Source organism: Patella vulgata, chromosome 3 (assembly GCF_932274485.2).
Source record: "Patella vulgata chromosome 3, xgPatVulg1.2, whole genome shotgun sequence".
NCBI lineage: Eukaryota > Metazoa > Mollusca > Gastropoda > Patellidae > Patella > Patella vulgata.
This window is the reverse complement of record NC_065881.2, coordinates 52,317,135-52,344,178: the sequence shown is the minus strand read 5'-3', so window position 1 is coordinate 52,344,178 and position 27,044 is coordinate 52,317,135. Positions and strand designations below refer to the sequence as shown.

At 37.7% G+C, this 27,044-nt stretch overlaps 1 protein-coding gene across 2 annotated transcripts in view; it reads right to left on the bottom strand.

The window, feature by feature from the left end:
• Nucleotides 1-27,044, bottom strand: part of LOC126816024 (glucose transporter type 1) — a 47,114-nt gene that overhangs the window by 17,711 nt on the left and 2,359 nt on the right. The window contains exons 2-9 of one of the 2 annotated variants that reach the window (XM_050542158.1): nucleotides 18,060-18,148; nucleotides 11,909-12,004; nucleotides 11,194-11,354; nucleotides 10,115-10,239; nucleotides 8,772-8,942; nucleotides 5,413-5,520; nucleotides 2,341-2,429; nucleotides 286-384 (exon numbers count right to left, since the gene is read on the bottom strand). In XM_050542158.1, the coding sequence (XP_050398115.1) occupies nucleotides 286-384; nucleotides 2,341-2,429; nucleotides 5,413-5,520; nucleotides 8,772-8,942; nucleotides 10,115-10,239; nucleotides 11,194-11,354; nucleotides 11,909-12,004; nucleotides 18,060-18,122 (912 nt within the window). In that variant the 5' untranslated portion in view covers nucleotides 18,123-18,148. The remainder of the gene's footprint in view (nucleotides 1-285; nucleotides 385-2,340; nucleotides 2,430-5,412; nucleotides 5,521-8,771; nucleotides 8,943-10,114; nucleotides 10,240-11,193; nucleotides 11,355-11,908; nucleotides 12,005-18,059; nucleotides 18,149-27,044) is intronic. The other variant, XM_050542159.2, reaches the window with a different exon arrangement.

Sequence of the window (27,044 nt, the reverse complement as noted above, 5' to 3'; positions counted from 1 at the left end):
CATGTGTCCTATGTACAATTTGCCGTCTTCATTAGACCACATTTCATTTCATTTCCTATGTACAGTTTAACATATCTGATCAAATATTATTATATAATTATTTTAATCCTAAGCTTGTATATTATGATGTTCTATATTCTTCTGTAACTTTAGTCTGGCGACCGACTCGCCCTACCGATACATATCTCGTTATTGCGTTATTGTGACCGTAAGGTTGGGTTGGGGGGGGGGGGGGCTAATATGTTCAGACCATTTGGATCTCTGAGTGAATAATCACACACTTACAGCAACGATTCCCGAAAACTGCTGCGATAGGTGCATCACTACACTTAGTATCAAAGCCATTCTAAGATTTCTTGAAGTTAATAGACCCCATATATTCACCTGAAAATGAGATGCATGTGTTGATATCAAAACGAATTTGAATGCCAAAATACTAATCAAAATCAAATTGTATGTTATTCAAAGATTTGAGATTTTAATTCATAATGAATATCATAATAACTAGTTAAATGTAACGATTATTAAAATTACAAACTTAAATGACATACATTACAAACTGAAAAGTAATGACGTTAATAATTAAATATCATAAAATACTTGGTTTTAAAATAATATAAAATAAACGTTTTATATGAATAAAATTAAACGTAATGATTTAAACTATACTATTCAAAAAAAGTAGGGGATATTTGATTTTGGGGGCATAATACTAAAATATGCAAATGACTACGAAAAAAGTCACTATAGAACCTAACAGAAGAAACATTTCCAGTTACATGTGACGCCCAAACGCACCAATAGCTACCGCATGGAATGCATGTGATGCTTGGGGTCATCATGGGGGTCCAACCCAAGATTTGCACGACTCTGACTTTGAATGTTACAGTCATTGTGGCATTGAATTCCAGGGTGGAAACATCAGTTTAATTGTTTTAGTGACCAGAAAACAAATTTTGATATGCGTCGGCATACCCAAAATGAAAGGTTACGTGCCCTTGGTATGCTACAGATCGGCACAACACAGGCGGTTGGGGCGCGGACGATGAATGTTTCTCAGTCTGTCATAAGCAGGCTATGGTCCAGACACCGTGATACACAATCTGTACAGGACAGACCACGCTCAGGTCGACCAAGGGCGACAACTCAAGCCCAGGATCGATTTATCCGTACCTTGGCCTTGAGAAATCGTGTCATCACAGCAAATCAGATCAGCGCTCGTCTTCAAACAGACACTGGTGTGAGAGTGAGTGGCCAGACGATTCGGAATCGACTGCATAGGGGTCACCTTCGCGCCTGACGTCCTCGCGTGATCCCTTGTTTGAGAGATCATCACATTCAGGCAAGACGTCGTTGGTGTAGGGATCGTCAACACTGGGATAATCGACGCTGGAGCAATGTGATGTTTTCAGATGAGAAAAGGTTCACTGTTGATTTTTTGGACAGACGTAGGAGGGTGTGGCGTCGTCGAAACGAGCGCTTCCAAGACGTTAACGTCATCAGACATGATCGATTTGGGGGTGGTTCTGTTATGGTGTGGGGAGGCATCACTGTTGCTGGAAGAACGGCTTTACATGTTGTTGCAGGGCGTGTTACAGGCCAGTACTACCGGGACAACATCTTGGCAGTCCATGTTGTGCCGTTCGCACGACGTCATGGCCGCCGTTTCATCTTCCAGGATGACAATGCAAGATGTCACAGGGCCAGGATCGTTACAGGTTACCTCCAACAACAGAACATCACCACATTACCTTGGCCAGCACTGAGTCCCGACCTCTCCCCCATCGAGCATGTCTGGGACATGCTTGGACAGAGGTTACGTCAACGTCAACAACGTCCTGCCAATGTCCAAGAACTTGCTGCTGCGTTGCAACAGGAATGGGACAATCTGGACCAAAATGACCTTAGACGTCTCATTAGGAGTATGCCACGTCGGATCAATGCTTGTTTGGCAAACAGAGGAGGATTTACCCGTTACTGACTTGGTTGTGATGCTGTGGTAACTTTGCTGTTTGACCCCGGGTATCATTTTACCCTTATAATGGTCAGTCTGTGCCTTACTTAGTCTAACGATCATTTGGAATAAATCGATGAATGTGAACTTCATTTCATTTTGTCATTTGTTTCTTCGTCAGTTTCATTAGGTGACTTTAATAACACTTAAAAATCAAATATCCCCTACTTTTTTTGAATAGTATATCATACAATTACTATAGTTTTATAATAATATAATAGTCATTTGATTTATGTTCGACAACTGTCATTATATAGAAATATCGATGACCAAGGTATGCTTCAATATGGCATCTTTACCAATATACATAAAAATAAACGTCTTACTTTTGCTTCAGATTTTTGAGCTTCATCTTCAGCTTTCATTTCTAAAATGTCCTCTTCTGCATCACTGTACCCACGTAACGCAATCAATGCTTAAATAACAAAATGTGTATAGATATTTGAAATGACTAGATTTGAAATAACATGCTTTTATGTCCTATTTCATTTAACCAGAAAATATTCAACAACGAAGTTAGTATAGGTATTGATTTAAGGAAACTATATACCCAGGGGCGGATTGGGGCCGGGAACCGGCCCGGGTTCCCGTGTCGGAGTGGCCACTTTTACTGACCGCCCGAACGGTGCTCTCCCCCGGGAAAATTTTGAAAAATGAACCCCAAATATGCGATTTGATGGCATATCTGATTATAACCTCTGTCTATCTATCTATCTATCTATCTATGTTCTATATATATATATGTGACTGTCGTTTGTCTGTCTGTCTGTCTGTCTGTCTGTTCGGGGTTGGCGGCTACACTAGGTCTGCCCCGAGTCTGAAATTTGAGGTATAGGGGTAGCTCGGACCGGGGAGTAACATAGGCCAGGTGGCGTTAGTCTACCACTTCCGGTTTCGGAGTTATGACCCCCGAGCGAAGCCGGTCTGTTCGGGGTTTGCGGCTACACTAGGTATGTCCCGAGTCTGAAGTTTGGGGTATAGGGGTAGCTCGGACCGGGGAGTAACATAGGCCAGGTGGCGTTAGTCTACCTCTTCCGGTTTCGGGGTTATGACCCCCGAGCGAAGCCGGGTATCCTGCTAGTATCTCATAAATCGATTAATTTAGGCCAAAACCACTACCTGCAAGTAATTTACAACCATCAACCTGTGAAATTATCATATCGTCATAATATTAACGTATTATCATTGTATCGTCAAGAGTCAAGAGAATTTAACTGGTTAAAAAATGGGACTAGTTGAGAAAATTTTGACCATTTGATTAACCAGTTAGGAATATTGAATAAGTAGGAATATATTCATTGAAAAATGTCCCATTTTGGTTGCCGGGAGCACTAGTTCATTCCTCTTGTGATAGAAGGCCATTAGACACATTGGTACAGAGTGACGAAAGTGAAATTCATTTGACACACTACATATTGATTAATGAACATAGCATTTGTTCAGATAATGAATATTCGAGTATAAGGCCACACAAATTTAATTATGAGATTTGCGTTACCCTCGACATTTTTGTCAGGAGCGGCGGGCGGGAATAAAAATAAAAAAAAAATTGATCTTGGACGCAAAATATAGCTACCACGACAGTGTCGGGTGAATCCGATGAAATTTTCGGATAAAATTCAGAATCCCCATTGCAGGATTCCGAATTCCGGCCCACACCCAGCACACCCGGCCCAGAAAGTCTATTATACCAGCCCATTCCAGACTCCAGTGATGGCGTGGCGGCCCGTTAAAGCCACCGGCGACATACAATACCCCCCCCCCCCACCATATAATGTTCAGCACAAAAGGTTTTTTCAGACGAATTGGACAAAATTATTTTTTTCATTTCCGACCGGCCCAATCTGCCCTGTATATACCAAAATCACAACTCTCACTCAATTAGATTCAAAGTTATCGTACTCCAAAGTCTCGACCAATCAAATTGCTTATTAATCTGCTTAACCTTAAAGATGTGCCTTATCGAACTTGGTCAAGCTATTGATATTTATGTAACGAAACTATACACCAAGTTTCACGATTCTCACTTAAACATACATTATGCAAGAGCTAAATCTGCCTATATTGCAGGTCTTTCTTTATGCCCGAAATGTTATCTAAATTATTAATTAGACATCAATTAACTTATCCAGACCATAATCAATTCTCGATTTCATTGCTAGCTAGCCTGCGATATTTACTGGATTAGGATCCGATTTGCTGATCAACTTTCATTCATGATTTAATCATGAAATGGATAATCAAGACATGTTTTTTTTTATCGTACCGACTTAGTAATAATGATCGAGGCTAGGCCAAAAATTCTATCGTTAAATTCTCGGTTCAGAGTCGATCAATTTGACTGAAATTTTCAGCAAATTCCCTTTACATTATCTAATTTTTAACTATTATAGTAAGGGTTGCCAGCTCTTTATCCAATCTCCCATAAAGTATCTTTAATAGGCGTTCACATATATAATAAACACCTATACCAATTTTGAACATTCTAGCTCAATTAGTTATTGTTTCGATGCATACCCATTTGGGGGGCTTTCGCCTTCGCATTATACAAAACCATGGACTACAAGAATACAGCATTGTTATTTTAAGTCATATGCACATTAATGTTAACTGTTATACATGTTTTAGTTTTAACTGTCACACATGTTTTAGTTTAAACTGTTTGTGTGTCTACATTTGTAGAATTCTTTTACGACTACAGACTGCTGTATCGGACCTGTATATCATGCTATCATCTGTAGACATGACTGAGCTATAGTGTGACATTTGTATCTGTGTCAGTGACAGGAGTTTTTAGAACAATGACACTCGGGGGAAACATACAAATTAAATCATACATAATAGATGACACGACAAGTCATTCTTACAGTTTTAAAGGGCAACATGACAGAGTCGAAGAATAATAACAATTTTTATTATTCAAATTTGAAATAAATACGACCTGTTTTTTAAATGATAAATTAAAGACACGCAAAAACGAAAAAAAACATCCAATGGGTGAATTCGAACAATAGCAAGTGGGCTATGTAGATCATGTGGGTACAGCCTAATTCAGAAAACTGAACCTAGCAAAATTAGGTTTGATATCCACTTTATGTCAATGTTTGTTAGAAAAGTCAAGTACATGTATATGGAGCAGGCCTAAGTGACATAAAGATGGCGGCACAAAATCAATAGAAAGTAATACAAATGTTAAACAGTAATAACCCCCAGGATTGTTCATATTCTACAGACGGCGCCAAGTTGATATAAAAAAACTAGCTTGGGTCATGTTTATGTAAAACAGTTGTTTCGGTTAAAATGCATTAATCTATTGTTATTTTGTTTCCTCCGCAAATTAAATGTTTAAAAAAATATAATTCTCCCTAATATGGATTAATAGGTTAGAGCAGCCTTACCTTTTCTAGCGTTTGCTTCATCTTGTTTAGAGATTAGAAGATGTCGAGGACTTTCAGGACAAAAAGGTAGAATTATAAGCTGTAAAACGCATGGCACAACAGCTAGACCTATAAGAACATCGAATCAAATAATTACATATAAAGATATTGTTTAGCTGATCCAAGAGAACATAAAATACACGGTCCATGGACAGGTAACTCTCATCGTATTGACTTAAATATTAAATTCATGCTATTTCTTTACACTTTACTTTTCGGAACATTCCGACGACCCTAAGCTTTATAACAGAAACGTATGTTTTCTTATATGCCCGTTTAGCCCCTAACCCTTCCACAAAATATATCTCCACGCACACGAGAAAAGGGGAAAATTATCTTAGTTTTTATACAAATATTCTGTCATGCAGATTACTAGACCTTTCAGACCTCAACCTCGCGTTACCTTCAACCGGCCATAAAAATCCCCGCGCGAATCATCCGGCGTCGGAATAAATAGAATTACAAAAAAAAAATGGACTGATCATAAAGCCGGATAAGAAGTTTCGTGATTGAGTCGTAAATATATGTTCACTGGAAAAAAAACGCCGTACGAAATGGTTGGGTGGGAAGCTAAATGTTAAGTTTTTTGAGGGGACGGTGGGAGAGGCGTGTAATACATGGTTATTGAGTATTTGTATGATTAGATGCGAGATGTGAGGAAAAACTTTCATGCCTGCCACAAATCCACCAAGCGTGCTCATGCCTACCCCCAGATTACTAGCATAATTATATTTATCAACAAATGTAATTATCATACAGTTTAATAAATATAATATACATGTACCAGTAAACGATTAAGAAATAAACGATATGATAAATTTCATTACTATCTAATAGATTTAAGTCGCAGATGCTACTGCATATCATTGTAGACAAATAAATTTGTTTAATTTTAAAATCAACATTTAAACCATAGATTATTAACATAATGTCCACCAGCAGCCAGATTAGTACAGACGTATAATGGTATCAGGTGTATGTATACTGATATCAGATGTATACTTACACTGTAATGGTATCAGGTGTATGTTTACTGGTATCATATGTATACGTATACCGTAATGGTATCAGGTGTATGTATCCTGGTATCATATGTATACTTATACTTTAATGGTATCAGATATATACTTATACATGTACTTTAATGGTACCAGATATATACTTACACTTTAATGGTATCAAATGTATGCTTATTATATTACAAGGGTATATCACAAAGCATTCTCAGACTTAAGTTAAGAATTTACTCAACTTTCAATCACTGTTTAAGAGAAATACCTTTGACCCAGAAACACAAAACTTTTAACACAGTTTCTTATTAGTGTATTTAATGCATTTAAACAACAACAGTTTTATAAAGGGCTATATGTTGGTTCTAGTAATGTGAACAATTTTGAGTAAATTCTTAACTTAAGCCTGGGAATGATTTGTGAACTCGGGGCCAGATGTATACTGGTGTGAGACTGGTATCACATGCTGTTTCGCACACATCAAACCATTCAGAACTTAAACAAGTATGAACGTACTATGGACCAGACAACGACAATATCACATCTATATTAGAGTTGGTATTTCACATCATATCATAAATCAAACATGTTCAAATGCTCAATTGTACAAGGAACAAGCATGCTAAGTTTCATGTCGACCGTACTTGAATTGGTGGTGCCCTAGACTTTTTTCAAAGAACAACAACAAAACGAGTAGCGCTTGGGGTAAACACCCTGATGCGAAAATGATCTTACATCCTGTTCATAAAAAAAATGGGGGGGGGGGGTGTCGATATATGAAAATTTGTAATTTGGACTGTAGGTGCTGACTGGATCATAACCTGACTACATTCACGATGCCGATCAAAGATTTTCCCAGATCTAAGATGCATTAGCCAGATCGAATATACCCCACCCCACCATTGACCTGGGCCGGCGTTAATCAGGTTCAAGCATCGATTGCTCTCTGTTTAAGTCTAAAGTATCACTAATAAATCATGTGATTATACAATGTGATAGTAGATGATGATTTAAAGTTATTTTATCGGCGTGGCTGATATAGATAGCTAAAAGTTTCATTCTAATAAACCGAAATGTGAAGTTTATCATTATATGTAGACACACACACAGATAGTCTTTATCTTTAACATTAATAAGTGTAATCATTAATACCCCACCCCCCATCGATAAGAAGGTAATGTAGCTCTTGTGCTAACTGACGATTATTGACATTTAAACAGGAATTTCGAAAGAGTTCCTCGCTATATATAGTCTAGTCATTTCGAAAATTAAATCTAGAATACTCTGACCTAAAGAGCATTGTGGAATTTCAATGAAGGGGACGATAACTTCATGCACTGATACTTATACGAGCTTAACGAAATGCAGAAAGGTTGCCAGGCGACGAAACATCCGCCCAAAGCGGGTAATCAGTTCTTACAGACACCAAAAACTGATCAATAGTAACAGTCCATAAAATAATTATAACCAAAATTTGATTGGCTTTTAGTTCTTCCTAGTGCTAACATTTTTTACAGAAACTATGCACTGGTAATCAGATGACGCCAAAAGCGGCTTATCCGTTCGTTCAGTTCACCAAGGTTGTCGCATATTTATTCAATAACATGAAAAGAAGATCACCATAACGTGTGGTGATAAGGATAAAACATTTGAACGGCCAGAGAGGACATAAAACAAGCCAACAGTGGGGCTGATGTCCCCCGCCGAAATCCCAGAATAAATAGATGACACAATTAACTAATTGCACATTTATCTTTTTCAAAAGCATCGAGCACCAATCAGATTGAAGTCTCTACTTTACCTAAGCAGAAAGTGCTCAGCATCGAATTTTGTTAAGGTTTTGATGTAATGAAACTATACACCACTATCAGTCAATTAGAATCAATGTTGTCGAGCTCAACAGTCTCGACCAATCAAATCACTTATTACTCTGCTTACCCTGAAACGAAAATGCCCATTATCGAACTACTATATAGTTTCATCACATCAATACCATGACTAAGTATATACCAAGTTTCATCACTCTCACCAAAGTTATCGTGTTCCAAAGCATCAACCAATCAAATTTCTTATCTCTGCTTACCCTAAGCAGAAAATGCTCATCTTCGACCTCCATCAAGGTATTTACCTAATATACACCTACGCCAAGTTTGAACATTCTAGCTCAATTAGAAGGGGGGGGGGGGTTATGTCCTTAAACGTGTGACGGACAGTCAGACAGACCTATTTTAATAGTCCCTTAAGGCAGGGGACAATAAATATGACACTAGGCTTTAAACGTTGAATTTGGTAGTGCCGTTGATCACTTACCAAGTAAATAGTTCCACAGTTCACTGGTTCCCATCACTTCAGGAAATCCTAGAATTTGAGATACAAGTATTCCACTGACGACACCTAATTGATGAAGTACACCTAAGGCGCCTCGGATATTTTGAGAAGCAATTTCAGATAGATATATTGGTGTTAACCCTGTGATTAAACCTGTAAATAATTCACGTATTAATAATTTAGTATTCAATTATTTCTATGGTCGGTTTATAATACTCAAGATAGGCTAGAGTATTGGACTTGGATCACTCCTGTTTTGTGTACATGGCTGACAGAATCTGGCATATTATTTTATTTTTTAATACTTTCCAGGGTGTCTGAAGAAGTTAGAGAGTACCAGGAAAGACCCACGCGGTTAGGCAAGTGACCATACCTCTTGTCACGGACGACACCTCTTTGGATTTACATAGCACGCGTTGGACCTTGCCCCCCCCCTCCCGCACCCCCCCCCCCCCACACCTCCAGACCCCAATGGATTAATGGATTAGGAGAACATCTCTACACCTGCCCGTCTATGAGTCCGTTATACCTTTATGGTCAACTTTATATACGAAGATACTAAAAAAAACATTTCGGTACAATTTTGTTGACGTTTACTTTTTTCCCCATCCGTGGTGACTGTCCAAATTTAATGGCTACCATGCTAATCATCATAAACAAAATCTGTCAAATTTGGTTATAAACCACCAAAAGTGACGAGGAAAGCTGAACGACGGGCAGGTACATGAGAAAAAAAATTGGTTTAAAAATATACGGAGATTAATTTATAAAGTTATATCCTATAAAATAATCTATTTTTGTATATGTATTTATTAACACCATTTTCCGTTAAAAATACACGTCCTAGAGCTTTATTAAGCCACGTATTATTCATTTTAAAGTGTATAAGAAAGTGTATTGTTATTGTGTCTAAACTGTACCTACATCATAATATTTACAATTTACAACAATCAACTATTCTTTTTTAAAAACATATTATACTCTTAGTAAAAATATAATGGCTAAAAATTAACTAACAAACAAAGAACACTATAAATATATAATATGTAAATCTATAGCAACTCTTTAGTAAATAATAATGATAATAAAAAGTATTGTTTTCTTCGGTGAATAATAAAACAATATTAAAAGATGAAATTAAATTATATGAATGATTATGTTTTAAAACCAATGTATCACACTAAAGATACGACGTTTTATTTCTTATTTTGTCTGGGGGGTTTTTTTATTCTAGATTATCTCTTTTGTCAAGTGGATGAAGGGGGGGGGGGCGTTGTCACTGCACTTATTAATCCCGCTAAACAGATGTAACATTAAAGACTTACCACAGCATATCCCACCTAACAATCTACCAACAATCAACATTTCGTATGAAACTGACATTCTGCAGAAAAACATCAGTGCTGCTGAAGCTATACCACATATCGTATTCAGCAATGATCCATTTTTCCTAACAAAACAGTGAACGAGTCTAATTAAAATGTATTTCCACATTTCGTGGATGAAGGGGATGGGGGTGGTACCATATGCCTAGCTTGTTCCTCAATCCAATTTCTAATATTGTTTATATTACTTTATTTTTTTTTAGCTTACTCCACTTCAGAGAGGGATGCCTATTGGCCTATATCTCAAGACATTAGATTGGCTTATCATCAAGGTCAATGGTATTATTGTGTTATCGTCACAGACCCGGACTACATTAAACATGACATTGCCAGACAAACAATATATAGGCCCAACAGCTTTTTGTAGGGTATATGGCTTTCTAATTTTCAATAATAGTGAGTTGAACACAACCTTATAATATCTGAACTGTAAAGCGTTTACAGTGTGACACCAATCTGATTAAAATACAGATCTATAAATTATTTCGTTTCGTTTTGTTTTTATACTTTCGATGGCCTTCACTACATGCAGATCTGACCAGTTTTACTGTGAGGTCGTGTCAGTGGTCATACGAGCGGATTTTGACCCTATGACGTCAGACATTGATTAATCAATCAGCGTTGACGTTTCTAGGGGTATACCCACACTTCCGTGCAGAGCACGCCAAGAACTCGCCATTATAACAGACCGTTTCATTGGCTAATTCCTCACATCAACTACTGAACTAGAACGCCTGTTATATAAACAACTCTTCCAGATCCTAGTGTTGTGAAGACAAGTAAAACGAAATTTTAAACTATAAAAAACGAAATGAAATAGGATCTGTGTGCTAATCAGATTTGGGTGACATGGGCAAAAAATCGTTACGCGATTCAATTTGAGATAAGATGCTTAGAATGAACTAGCCCAGCAAATAAAAAAAAACACACTTCGAGAACTGTGAAGCGTCTACAACAATTATAAAACCTGTAGTGCCATACTTTGAGAAGTGAAATTAAGTCTAATTTAAAGCAGTTACCTTCCAAATTTATCAGCCCATGTTCCTGCTAGAAGACCACCCGCTGTTCCACCGATAGCAAAACTGGCTACAATTATAGCAAATAGGTTGGTCTGGGTATCTACACTCATTGGGGTACCATCTCTTTTAATGTTGGTCTCATTCAAAAATTCTTTGATTTTCTAAAACAAAAAGGTTTTTCTTAAATAAAATTAGTTGCAATTAAGCAGGTTGTGGTTAAACAGGTTGTGGTAGTAAGTTATTCAGTTTACAATGATATCCCCATTTTTTTACATAAAAGAAATAGACACAGAATATTTAATTAATCTTTAAAGTTAGGTCTCCTTCTGGGTAACTGGCACGTCTCTCATAGTTGGTTATCATTAACTTAGTATTATTCTACATGCTAGAAATACCAGTCGCAAAGTTGCTCAGTAATAACAGTAATTGTATTCCGTAGAATTATGTCCTTTATGTTTATCATATTATTGCTTCACCTTTTTTCATTGTCTTTCGGACCAACCCCCGGCCCAATTGAGTTTTTCAACAACCCAGTTATTTAAAATAAGTTTGCAGTTCGTATTAATTTATTTATATATTACATTTCTTACTTTTAATTGACTATTGTATTGTATATAATGGATCTCGGACATTTTTACTGTAGCAAAAAAGTCGTCGATAATATCCGTGCACCGAGTGAAACCGCGACACCGTAAAGGTGATGAACTCTACTTACAGCTTCCGGTGCATTGATGACTCCCGTATTGTAGCCAAACAGAAAAGATCCCATCACAGCTCCCAATACTGAAATAACCAACCGCAAGGTTATTTTCTAAAATACAAAAAAAAAAAAGATACAACAGTATTAAGGGTGTAATGGAACAGTATCAAAACTAGCCGCATGAATACTATACATTCTTTGAACGGCATTAAGAATTGGAACATAATCAAATAACACACTATTTATGGATATCCATAAATAGTGTGTTATATGAATACTATACGTAATAACTACTAAAGCCTCGGTGAAAATTGAAGAAAACAAGTACAGTAAACGAAAGATAAAACAAAACAAAAATTTCAATCTTTGGTGTTCCCTGTTATTAAATTAGTCTTATCTTCATGGTTACGCCAAGATGTTTATGTCTTGTTTGTTCTGCCCTGCCTCGAGTTCTGTCAATTCTAGTTTATTTTTGTTTGATGTTCTTAGTTTATTCAAAAAAAGGTCTGGTAAAATATGAAATGCAGAATAAAAAAGAAGAAAGAACAGGAACGACCATCTGAGAAAACCAGAATAAAAAAACAAAAACAAATAGAAAATATAAGGAGCAAGGGGGGTAATAATAACGAAATAAATCGACCGATAAGGAGGTAAACGGCAGTCCAATTGTACCCTTCGGTCAATTTATGACCTCCATCATAAAGTCCCTAAACCTAGCGATACATAGGTACACCACGCACACGGAAGCTTTAAATCCAAAGACACTCAAGATAACTTCACAAAAAGAAAAACAAACAAGCCAACAGTGTCCCCCGCCGAGATCCCAAAATAAATAGATGACAGATATTAATTAATTAGACATTTATCTTTTTCAAAAGTACTGAGTAATCAAACTGATAAGCATAAAATATTCACGATCAAACTCCGTCGGGTTTTGAAGTATCTGGTACTGAAACTATACACTAAGTTTCATCACTCTCCATCAGTTAGAATCAAAGTTATCTTGTCCCAAAGCATCGACCAATGAAATTGCTTAGCTCTGCTTAGCTTTAGCGGGAAATATTAATCACTGAACTCAGTCAAGACATTTGTCTAATGAACATCTATACCTCAATTCAAAGCAGAGCTGTTATCTTCCAAAGGCTTGGCCAATCAAACTGCTTATCGCTACTTAGCCTAAGCAGAAAATTTTCATCATCGAACTTAGTCAATGCAGTGATATAACAGGGGAGGATCCAGGAATTTTTGCAGGAGGGTGTTTGCCAGGTTCTCGTTAAGGTAATTTGACAGTTGACAATGCATGATGCAACCATCGTCTCCAAATTACGTAGGCATACATACACGCTGTGCTTTTTAACGAGAGAAATCCAACACCCCGTTTGACCTCAATTTTTATTATGCATTAATAGGATCACATTGTGATTCAGTTTCATTGATGCAAAACATTAATTGTGATATCACATGTCTATATCATTATCTCGCGCTTTGAAAGCCCATCCCACCCCGCCATCTGACGATAAAGGATAAAGCACACGACTGTGGCACTGTTCTCATAAAAGTGCTGTTTTACAAAACAATTTTGTATAGCTAAGCGGGGAAGGGGGTGGGCACCAAACAAGGTATTGATGTGATGAAACTATACACCAAGTTTCATCACTCTCACTTAATTAGAACTAAAGTCTAATAGCATCAACCAATCAAATTGCGTCTCTCTGCTTACCCTAAGCAGAAACGCTCATCTTCGAACTCCATCAAGGCATTAACCGAATAAGTTTGAACATTTTACCTCAATTTAAAGGAGAGTTATTGTGTTCCAAAGCCTCGACCAATCAGATTGCTTATCGCCCTGCTTACCCTGAGCAGAAAATCCTCATTGTCGAACTTAGTCAAGGTATTTATGTAATGAAACTATACACCAAGTTTCACCACTCTCACTTAATAAGAACTAAAGTTATCGTGTCCCAAGCATCAACCATAAGCCGAAAACGCCCCATCAATGCATTCTACTAATAAACACCTAAGCCAAGTTTGAACATTCTAGCTCAATTAGAAGGATAGTTATCATGTCCTAAAAAGAGTGACGGACGGATAGACAGACGGATCCCTTTTTATAGTCCCCTGCTTTCTTTGAAAGGCGGGGGACAACTATATCAAGATGTTTGGGATAACGGAGACTAAAACATGCGCATCATGCCACATTCTGGAAAGTGGATCTTAATGTGCAATATGGAGGGCATAAATTTACCGAGTGGTAAAAACGGGTTGCCGTTTACCTCCTTATAGGTCGATTTATTTCGTTATTATTATCCCCTTCTAGGAAGTAATAATATTGGAACGGGTGAAACCCCGGCTTGTTTCAGATCCCATTATTATATTATCTTTATATACTATTCAAAAAAAGTAGGGGATATTTGATTTTGGGGGCATAATACTAAAATATGCAAATGACTACGAAAAAAGTCACTATAGAACCTTACAGAAGAAACATTTCCAGTTACATGTGACGCCCAAACGCACCAATAGCTACCGCATGGAATGCAGGTGATGCTTGGGATCATCATGGGGGTCCAACCCAAGATTTGCACGACTCTGACTTTGAATGTTACAGTCATTGTGGCATTGAATTCCAGGGTGGAAACATCAGTTTAATTGTTTTAGTGACCAGAAAACAAATTTTGATATGCGTCGGCTTACCCAAAATGAAAGGTTACGTGCCCTTGGCATGCTACAGATCGGCACAACACAGGCGGTTGTGGCGCGGACGATGAATGTTTCTCAGTCTGTCATAAGCAGGCTATGGTCCAGATACCGTGATACACAATCTGTACAGGACAGACCACGCTCAGGTCGACCAAGGGCGACAACTTAAGCCCAGGATCGATTTATCCGTACCTTGGCCTTGAGAAATCGTGTCATCACAGCAAATCAGATCAGCGCTCGTCTTCAAACAGACACTGGTGTGAGAGTGAGTGGCCAGACGATTCGGAATCGACTGCATAGGGGTCACCTTCGCGCCCGACGTCCTCGCGTGATCCCTTGTTTGAGAGATCATCACATTCAGGCAAGACGTCGTTGGTGTAGGGATCGTCAACACTGGGATAATCGACGCTGGAGCAATGTGATGTTTTCAGATGAGTCAAGGTTCACTGTTGATTTTTTGGACAGACGTAGGAGGGTGTGGCGTCGTCGAAACGAGCGCTTCCAAGACGTTAACGTCATCAGACATGGTCGATTTGGGGGTGGTTCTGTTATGGTGTGGGGAGGCATCACTGTTGCTGGAAGAACGGCTTTACATGTTGTTGCAGGGCGTGTTACAGGCCAGTACTACCGGGACAACATCTTGGCAGTCCATGTTGTGCCGTTCGCACGACGTCATGGCCGCCGTTTCATCTTCCAGGATGACAACGCAAGATGTCACAGGGCCAGGATCGTTACAGGTTACCTCCAACAACAGAACATCACCACATTACCTTGGCCAGCACTGAGTCCCGACCTCTCCCCCATCGAGCATGTCTGGGACATGCTTGGACAGAGGTTACGTCAACGTCAACAACGTCCTGCCAATGTCCAAGAACTTGCTGCTGCGTTGCAACAGGAATGGGACAATCTGGACCAAAATGACCTTAGACGTCTCATTAGGAGTATGCCACGTCGGATCAATGCTTGTTTGGCAAACAGGGGAGGATTTACCCGTTACTGACTTGGTTGTGATGCTGTGGTAACTTTGCTGTTTGACCCCGGGTATCATTTTACCCTTATAATGGTCAGTCTGTGCCTTACTTAGTCTAACGATCATTTGGAATAAATCGATGAATGTGAACTTCATTTCATTTTGTCATTTGTTTCTTCGTCAGTTTCATTAGGTGACTTTAATAACACTTAAAAATCAAATATCCCCTACTTTTTTTGAATAGTATTTAAAGTGACATTAGTTAAGATTAGACAAAGAGCTGACAGTTCTAGCTCTAATAGTTAAAAAATAGATGATGAAAAGATTTGATCTTTGTAGTAATAGTTTTCTTTACCCGATGCTGATGTCCACTTTTATAAGAAATAGTGATTGTCTCCATTTTCGAGTTCACAAGAGTATCGGTCGTGTCCATTCTAACTTAGAATAAATGTAACAAAATATAATGTTGATGATCGTCTGAGCCCGTGTGTACTTAAATTAATCGTTTTATTGAAACATCTCGCTTTTATACCCACCCGCATTTATCGATTTAACTTTATGTTTCCGTATATCAATATAAACTAAAACAAAATAAATTGACCATATGCATTTCTATATACTTGCATTGGTCGAATTACTAATAGTTAAATTGTTTTTTTTTTGTTTTAATTTTCCTACTATAAACTGTATCTTTCTGTATATTTCTGTATATGAATAAAAACAAAATAAATTGACACTTGCAGATTTGTTTTTCCACAGGTCCAATCAGCGATAGTTGAATTGTTTTTTCTTATAATTTTCATACTAAAAAAATGTAGAGTGTAGATTTTTATCCGCCGTGTCTGTCACTAAATTCAATATTTTGATTGAAGTCTAATATAACAAAAACTATAGACTAGGAACCCAGTTTGCCGTCATTGCGACGATCTTAGAATTGTGACTTCGAAGAACGTCGCCCCAATAAGAACAACAAAAAGCTAAGTAGCGCTTGGGGACCTTCCCTTGATCCACAAATTTATAGGAATTTTTCGTTGTCTTCATAACAGTTCGCCAAATCTTTAGATATTTAACCTATCATTTATATGTGAATACACATTACAGTGCAGAATGGAGATGCGCCGAAAGTAATTGATGACTCTTAACGAAATAGAACAGTTACTAATTGTAACCACCAGTCAAATTCAGTCAAGGTACTGGCGACTGGGGTAATTTGTTGCATGTAAATTAAAACCTAAAGCTCGGAAAATATAAAACTATCGATATCAAGATGAAAAGTTCGTCTGTATAAACTAGTGAAATAGAATGTTAAATTCCATTTCATTCATTCATTTATAAACTAATGTTAGGAAATAAAACGACAAAATAAACCATTTTTTGACAACACCTGTTACAATTTACGAGTTAAATATGTGAACAAATATTGCTTATCGATAATTATCCATTGTACGTGTAATTATATTTATGATATAGGGGAAACAGAACAATTGTTTCGGAATGTTTCCTAAAATACCGAAGCGCAATGAAAACGCACCACTAATTTGACTGGAAGAGCTAGCTCTACAAAATATAGCTCAAAGGTGACTCTTGGCATTTTTGTTGTCTGGACATTTTACCGACACAAGAAAATCAACAATAACACACGGTGACAATAATACCTTACTTCACTGTGAATCGTGGCCAAAAAGGCTAAAATCAAAAGTCAGTAACGTGTGCATTCATATCTATAGCAGTCACACAAACCTGTAACGTCGCCGCATGGACGAGATAAGCGTCTAAATGCCTGCTTGTGAGACCCTTCTCAACTCCCTGAAATGTTGCTTCCGGATATTTTGCAGTTGAGTGCCATGCTGAAAGGTACACTGGTATTTATTATCTAAAGAATTAGAAGAAAGTGCTATTTAACGTCGACCTATCTGTATCGACCTGCCTATGTGAATTGGTGCAACGTAAGGCTGTTTTGGAGAGAGAGAGAGAGAGAGAGAGAGAGAGAGAGAGAGATGGGGTTTAACATCCACTCGACACAAACTAGGTCATTTCAGGACTAACACATGGTTTAATTTTATTTCAATAATTCGCTTGCGCGTAGGGGTCTTTAGCAGTGGGAGGAAACCGGAGGACCGGGAGAAAACCCACGAGGTTGGACAGGCGCGACCCTACTCCTTGTCACCTACAACCGGGGATTCGAAACCACGCCAGTTGACTCAATGGCAGGCCTTATGATATAGCGCGCACGTGCTAACCAATCGTCCATCCCCCCCACCCCCATATAGCCGTGACGAACAGTGCCAGCCAGCACTGATGAAACCCTCACGCGAACCTCTCACAGCAGTAGTATGAATCTTTAGTTGACACCATCTGATAGGTCAGTCTCTCACAGGGTGGTGTGCAAACCTTTGGGCGAGGCCTGTGGTAGCCTACTCATGCCCTCTTAAATTAACGCAATTACATAAATTGGTAAACTAAAAGATTATTGGAATAAATTATTTGTTTATTTACCATTTCAGTTCGGATAGTTAAATCCATTTCTTTCTTCTCGACTTCCCCTGGTGGTAACCCCATTTTGCTGGAGGATATTTACTCAAACTCTGAAAAGAAATGAATATTATATATATACGTACATGACTCTAGTCAAATTGTTCATTTGATTAATGACGTTACTGATGACGCTCAAATAATATTAAGTCAGTGTATCTATGAAGAAACAAATAAACAAGGGTCGCCAAGCAACACTTCCACCAATAAGATTCCTTTACCATACCAACATTCTACAACCAATAAAGAGCTGCGGTGGCTTAGTGAGTAAGACGTTGGCTTGCTAACCTGGAGGTCCCGTGTTCGATCCCTGAGCTGACCGAGAAAGTTCATCGGGATTTTCCGACGTGGTTCCATCTCGTCAGTGCTGCAGGACAGAAGGCCTGGCTAGGGACTGATGCCTAATTAAATTCTCGAATTATCCCCTGTCTACACGCTTTCCCGTGGATTTTATCTCAGATACTGTTGTACGTTTACATCTCACACTTTTTGCTAGTCCGCTCATCGTCAAGTTTACAACATATACACCAAACGCTCCCTGAGAGATCAGTGAGTCTTCGTGTGCAACCGTTTATGTCATTCGAGCAGACAGCCCTTAATCGTCAGGCTGCAAATTAGTGACACCCTCTCATTTTTGTCCTGTGCTTGGTCCATGTGTGTTTTTCAAGGAATCCTGTATTTTTCTAGAACGATTGGTTGCCTCTACTTTCCATATATACCAAAATTGACATATTTTTGAGGGAAATAACCACCCGATAAATACTTTTGTGAGAAAGTATCTTTAAGCGACACAATTGTAGACTTTTCGGTAATAAGTTTTATGAAAAAAGGTTATCATAATGTTAACAGTTTTATATAACAGAGTGGCTCAAATCTACGGAGCCCGGTAAGGGACGCCAAAAAAAAAAAAATATAATAATAATAACCGGCCGGATAAATAACGGGCGAGCGCCGGATAATAACTGGCGCGCGCCGGATAAATAACTGGAGCGCGCCGGATAATTTCCAATAAGAAATAGAATGAAATGGGGTTTAAAGTCCTACTGTTCTGCTCCTACTGGACTAATCAAAACGGGCATACGCCATATATAGTGCGTACTATGAGGAAAAGTTTGCCCGGGCAGCGGTACTACAGCTTACGCTTATATCGAATTCCAAAGGCCAGGGGATCATTTTCGTGCATGCCAATGTGGACACCAGACTTCGGTATTTCGTCCCATCCCAACTACTGTACGTTGACCGTAGGTTCGCTATCCAGGAGATCCCTTGTTCCATCACTGTTTTGGCAGGGGAAGTTCATCGGCATTTTCCAGCGTGGTTCCTCCTGCACCATTGATTGACAAGGAGGAACCACGCCGGAAAATCCCGAGGAACTTTCTCGGCCAACGCAGGGATGGAACACGGGACCACCTAGATAGCGGCGCGCGCCCGTTATTATCCGGCGCGCGCCGGTTATTATTATTTTTTTTTTTTTTTTTTTTTTGCGTCCCTTACCGGGCTCCGTACAAATCCCATTTCGTACACAAGAAAAATTGTTGACTATTTTTGTGGGGAAGTAGTTTTAAAGAAGCAATATTACAATCAACTACCTTCAACCTTTAAAGGAGTTAAAACATGCTTATTGAATCTTACAAACCTATACATTTCTAGAGTACACTGTTTGAAAACTCTTAATTCATAAATTGGAAGGCTACCAAAATAAAGTTTGTTTACTGTGGTAATATGGCAGCCTGTTGCAGTTATTTCATAATCTATACTTCTCACGAGAAGGCGAGAAGTTGAGAAGTCGAGGATAAAGGAGCGAGAAGTTAAGAAGATTGCAAAAAGGTGGGAACAGGTTTCCATAGTTTATAGCAAGCATCCATATAGAGAAAAAAAACAATGGATATTAGAAGAGAAGAATGCACGCACCAGAGCTAAATTAATTTGCATATTCAACAATTACTATGAACAAAGGCTGATTTATGATGACATATTTTTCTGGTATGTGTAGATTTATTGCCACTGTAAATAAATAAATCAGTTTCTAGATGAATTAATTTGAATAATAAAAGGCTGTTATATTCTACTACCTTAAAGTTTGTACTTAATACAACGATGAGGATAATAGTTCTAGTGAACGGTTATCAGGTGATGGTCATGAAGTGCGGTTTGAAATGAACAAACGCAGTACTGTCGACCCAAACTAGAAAGACGATTTCAACAAATTATTAAACAATAGATTGCAAATGTAAACAAATCGAAAAGGGTAAGCATGCTCTTCTTTATTTCAATGTATTCTGGTTATGTTGAATTTCCGCCGTTTTCAAAACGACATCCAATGGTTATTTATAAATATAATAGTTGACATTGACCCACTTTTAAACAACTTCAGAACAAAACAGCCAATCGTTTCTTTCTTAAGCAATGAATTTCGGTGAATACAGAAGTTCAGTGCCGACCTTAAATCTAATAACTCAATGTTCAAAGGGGCATTAGCTTTGGAATTTTAGGCCAGCCTCGATCTTCGTTAATAAATACAAAATCTCGATTATCCATTTTTACGTCTGATTTGGCTAGCGATGGTATCGAGAGTTGGTTATGGTCTGGATGAGTTAATTAATGTGTAATTAATAATTTAGATAACATTTCAGGCCCAAAGAAAGACCTGTAATAGACAGATTTAACTCTTGCATAATGTATGTGTAATGTAAAATAATTCCAGAATTTGAGTTGATCCTTTAATTTTTTTACAGAATTTTGGTGACTTCAAATGAATCAAAATTCTGTTTTCCAGAATTATTGTAGGTTAAACTTAGAGATACTTGATTGAAGGTTGTATATTGTATATTGTGTGAGTCGGTTTTCGAAGCTAATTTTACAAGAAACCAACAAATATACGCCTTTTTAACAATGTTTGTTCAAACAATAACCATTGACACATTATACATTGTGATAAGTAACAACTTCTAATATAGTGTAGTAAAATTTCTACACTATATCGAAATATTGATCGGGATTTTTTTTTTTTTTTTTTGTTTTTTGTTTCACATGCATCATTTTTTGGAACTCCATACACAGTTGACGGTACCTTTTCTGTAAAATGTGATGGTAAATTCTTAATCTATATAACATTCTCTTACAAACCCCATAAAATCAAGACTCTAAACTGACTAGAAGGAATAAAATCAGATCACAAAAATCGAGTTTTAATTATAACAGTAGTTTCAAAACTTTGCAGTTTTACATAAGACTGTATGTACTATAACATATTTTTTCATGATATTCTGAGGGGACCACTTTACATGTACGGGTACAGTTGACATGGAATGACCCATTATTGAATTATTGCCCTTTATTGACATAGCTATCATAGTAACTATTCTTTTCCCGTCCTAGACTTCTAAGCCACACAATCGACATAAATTCGATCCGTTTGAATTAAGAAATAAATAGACAATAATTTCACAATTTGTAAAGGTTTAAAACCACACATAACCATAATGAACAGTTAAACATGAACAGTAATTAACTTCATGGGTTGCTTGAAAATAACATTTTTTCTTCAAATGTGAAAATACTTTAAATGTCGGAATGCTAATAGCTTTTAAGAAACCAGTATTACAAACTACACACTTGTTTCATGTCTGCACGTGTCCTTGATATTCAACAGAATGGTGTCCTGTCCTGTGTATGTTATCGAAACAGGTTTTTTAAACAGTTTGATAGAGTAAGGGTTTCATTGTGTAAAAATATATGGCTTGTGCCATACATTATCTCTTACATCGGTTACCTTTATATTTCACGATGCTCAGCGTAAATCCACGAGGTTGAGAAGGCGCCCCTATCTCCAAGCCACATACGCTCACACCAGGAAACGAATCCACGACCGCAAGCTCGAAGCGCGAGACTCTAGTCACCCTATCCTCCCAATTTTGAAGCAAATCAATTGATAACTTTATACTTTCCCTCTATTGTAGCAGGATCAAATGTGGATAGAACTGGTGGATTGTATCCTTGTCATAATAATAAAGTAAGGCAGTAAACCTATTCATTTTTTTAGCGATTTTATTACTTTATTCACATCCTTTTTACCGAATGTTATCTTCTTTCACATTAATCTGTTTTAGATAAGAATCTTAACGAATCAAACCTTTGTTCATTAAAGTAGACGAAGCTACAAGTGTTGTATGGCACATCTGAACAAATTGACGCACATGTTAAGGTTGGCCACCCCTGAGCTATTGTGATTATGGTGGACACAGGATGTAAACTGGTCATTGTTTATTAATAGCCCGATGATCCCAGGTTTGATTTTCCTCATATGATTTTTTAGCAGGTTTCCCCTTGACATGGGTGGAGATCGGAGGTCTTGTCAAGGAACAGTTTCCAGTCCACTTTTGCCTTTGTCAGTTGGAATTCGGAAAATTTTCATCATAGCGCACTGAATGGCATAGCCCAGTAGGACGTAAACTGTCTACCATAACATGTATAATTCTTTCCCGGGTTTCGGAAGTCTTCAGTCGCGTGATTACCATCTGAATATGGAATGGCCAGTTAAACTGCTGTTTACTCACATGACTGAATCCGGTGAATAAGAATTAACACATGCTAAGATGACTTTCCTCTTTGGCTTATGGTATTCTATTAAATCTATTGTTCAAGCGTTGAAGATTCCATTGCCTGGTTGATAACAAGAAAATAAAGTCTAGGTGTAACGTTGCATTCTGAGAAGCTCACTACCTTAATATTAATGGGTAGACCTACTCTTAATGTAATGTGATTCCCTTTATCCACACAATATGAAATTGTGATAAACATTGAACTAAAAGGATTGAAGTGCATAAATACATGTTAGTCGTATAAATAAATAGATACTAACTAATTTCTATTTTAAAGATCACTTATAAGTACATACTTACATACCTACATACATACACGCATACATACATCATTACATCGGTGCTTAGAATTAAAAATATGTAAGATAAATTAAACACTAATGCTAGAATACAATCAAAAAGATGTGTCATTATGAATATGTATATTATATTGTGTGGAGATAACTGAATCTCAATAAATTTGATCCACATATTTAAACATAGGTCGGATATATAATGATAATCTATTTTGCAATGTCAAGGTAGTTGTTTACCATTTATTTACCATGTACATGGCCTATATACTTAGAGATATAACCATAATATATAAAGATTAAAATACTACCAATGAGTTTAAAGTGTCGTACTATTGGTAATTAGGGACGATCCGAGACATCAGTCTATCGATTAAAAGAACTAATTCACAGAATATCAAGACAAATCTAAAGTTGCTGGCCAGGCAAACTTGTCACACAGAGGAGTCAAATGTGGAGACAAACAGTCCACCAGAAATGTTAGAAAGCATGCTTTATAAATGTGGAAGATCTCAAAGGTAATATATGGGAATTAAATGAGCGAAGAAGGGAATTTCGTATTGATAAATATATGTGCAAAATCTGAATACCTAGATTCACCAAAAACGAACTCAAAAACAAGAAGAATTGGTCCGGTATTGAATAAAACACGTTTTTGTACTAGATTAGAACTAAACCCATAAGTTTAGTAAAGCCTTGATCAAGGGGCATGACAAACCCGGGGCTTTAACACAGTACATGTACTCGATTCCATAGTCCGGTGATGGTTTATCGTTATTTGTAGTGTTCTGGTTTTTATTCGAGTGATATTCCAGTTAGTTTATCAAGCTTTCACCAAATATCGTCCCCCTGAACAGCCGCAACCTTTGATTGGAGGGATTGGAGAGTTTGTGGCGACGCAGCAGAGTATCATGCCGTTGATAATTAGACGATTTGATAGTACTAGAATTTCACCCCTTCAAAGTAATTGGCTGGAATGAAATTCAAGAAAATCCATCGTATATGCCAACATGTGTTTAGCGTTTACATGTATATATTTTGGGGTAAACGCGTGCTTGTGGCACTTCATTATCAGACGGGTGCTGATTTCTTTCAAACTAATTGCACTCACGGTGTCGACAAAATGGAGTCTCCCGCCCTACCCCCATCTACATATATAAGAAATTGAAAATTCAAGTGCCCCGTAAAAATATTATTGTTGTTATATATTATTATGTTGTTATTTCTAAGTGCTTAATAAATTAATGAGAGAGAGAGAGAAATAAGGTTTAACGTCCACTCAACACAAACTAGGTCATTTCGGGACTAACACATGGTTCAATTTTATTTCAATCATTCGCTTGCGCGTAGGGGTCTTTAGCAGTGGGAAGAAACCGGAGGACCCGGAGACAACCCATGAGGTTGGACAGGAATAAATTAAACATACATTATGCAAGAGCAAAATCTGATTATTGCAAGTCTTAATTTAGGCTTTAGATGTTATAAAAATTATGAATTAGATCTTTATTTAAACAAGCCCAAAATCAACTCTGTAGACCCACGGATGGCTCGGCTACAGCTCGGATTTAAATAGGATTTCACTTATTGATTAATTCAAATATGGCGCACCCTGATGAGAATACGTCAGTTAGATCGAGGCTAAATGATAGAGTGTACTTAGCGAGGCCGGTGTAGAGCGTTTCCGCATGCCATTGAAAACTTTACTTGATAATCGAGATATGTAGGTGGAGTTAACGCCTGTCAATCAAACGATCGGCCAAGGTGAAAGCACATTTCACTACCATTTCTAGTCAAATATTACAACGATGATAACTATGTTCAGAATAAAGTAATTTGACTGAAATTTTCAATATATTCTTCTTTCATCATCTACTTTTGAACTGTTATAGCAAGAATGGCCAACTCTCTATAAAAATCTCCCATAATGTATCTTTAATGTATAAGTAACAGATAATAAAGTGTTTTGTGTGTGTTTTAAAACAAAAAAGGATATTTCAATTTGATTTATACACAGATCCTATTTCGTTTCGTTTTTATAGTTCAAAATTCGTTTTACTTGTCTTTACTACGCTGGGATCTGGAAGAGTTGTTATCATTGACGTGTTCTGGGTGAAGTGAGGGATTAGCCAATGAAACGGTCTGTTGCGGTGAGTTCTTGCCCTTCTGATGCACCGAACTGTGGGTAAACCACTAGAAATGTCAACGCTGATTAGTTAATCAATGCCTAACGTCATAGGGTCAAAAGCCGCTCGTTTGACCCTTGACGTGAACTTACACTATAAATTGTCAGATCTTCATGTAGTGTAGGCCATCGAAAGTATAAAAAACGCAACGCAATGAAATATAGATCTGTATGTTAAACATACATTATGCAAGAGCTAAATCTGCCTATTTTAAGTCTTTATTTAGGCTTCAGATCTTATAGAAATTATTAATTAGACCTTTATTTACACGATAAGCTTAAAAGCAACTCCGTAGACCCACGGATGGCTTGGATACAGTTTGGATTTAAACAGCCTCGTCCATTTAAAATTAAATCAATAAATGGCGGACCAAGCTGACGTTTACCGTTACTCGCTCAGGCGATACGTTTCAAGTCAGTAGCTTGAAGCGTATATATGGTATTAGTGTCAGTGGCCTGTGGCACGAAGTAACAGTATATTGTCGCATACATAATATATTATGTCAACGCTTGGGCGATATAATATATTATGTCAACGCTTGGAACTAGGATGGAGGTGACTAGGCATGAACTTGCAACGATAGATTTAATTGGCGCTTTGATAACCAATGAATGCTTTGGAGACATATTTTGGCGGTATTTTCCATCATGGAATCGGTAAGTTTCGATTGTTTTTTTCTTTTCTGTTTTTTCTCTCTTTTCTGTGTCCTAACCCTAACCCTAACCCTAACCCTAATCCGAAAGAAAAGTGCCCTTTTTTGAAATTCTGACATCACAGGTGCCCTTTTTCTGATAAGGATGCCCTCTTTTATTTACAGGGACACTTTCTATTGTTAAGGGGGTGGACCGGTCCCCATGGTCCAACCCCTGGATCCGCTCTGATGACGCGTACATTCCACTGAGTCTACAGGTCTAATATGCTAACACGCTTGGAGCGTCAACACAATATATTATGTCGCCCAAGCGTTGACATAATATATTATGTATGCGACAATATACTGTTACTTCGTGCCACAAGCCACTGACACTAATACCATATATACGCTTCAAGCTACTGACTTGAAACGTGCAGGGTGACTCGCTGATGTCACAACCGGAAACTGGTAATGAAAAGCCTGCCAAGCGAGGCTACTAAAACCATTGAGCATGTTACTTGATAATCGAGAATATGTGGGTGGAGCTATTGTTTGTCAATCAAACGATCGCCAATTCTCATAGACGGCGAAGAAGACAAAATTGATGCCCATTTCTAGTCCAAACTTCTAACAGTGACAATTCCGTTCAGAACAAAGTAATTTGACTGAAATTTTCAACATTTTCTTTTTTTTATCATCTATTTTTGAATTATTATAGAAAGAAACAGATGATACAGTTTTATGTAGGACTTTAACCTTGTTCCAGGGCATTGACTCATGGACATTAATAGCATCGAGGCCATAGTGTCTGCTGTAGGTTGGCATGGTGAGAATTGTGGTACCGGTATATATTCAAGAACGTAGATTCAGCCGAGCTTGTCTATATATATATATAAATGTAAGACATTACCTCCATAGTAAGGGTCGTTTCCACCTTGCAAATTAACCAGCATGAGTCGTGAATGTTTTCTTAGGCCATCGCATGTGGGCTCCCTGGCGAATTGGGGCCCCCTCGAATTAGGTCCCCGGGCAAAGCCGGGTATCCTGCTAGTAATATTGGTTACTAATCTATGGCATTGGTGACATGGAGCGGTCCATTATGTGTCCTAGATTTTTGGCTTTGATTGTACTGTAATGCCTGGCTCTCACGTAGTCTAAGAATGCTACGACTTTTAATTGATTCCAAGGTACTTAATGGGTCACTGAAGATGACGAAATATGATCGTTCTCAACTGAAT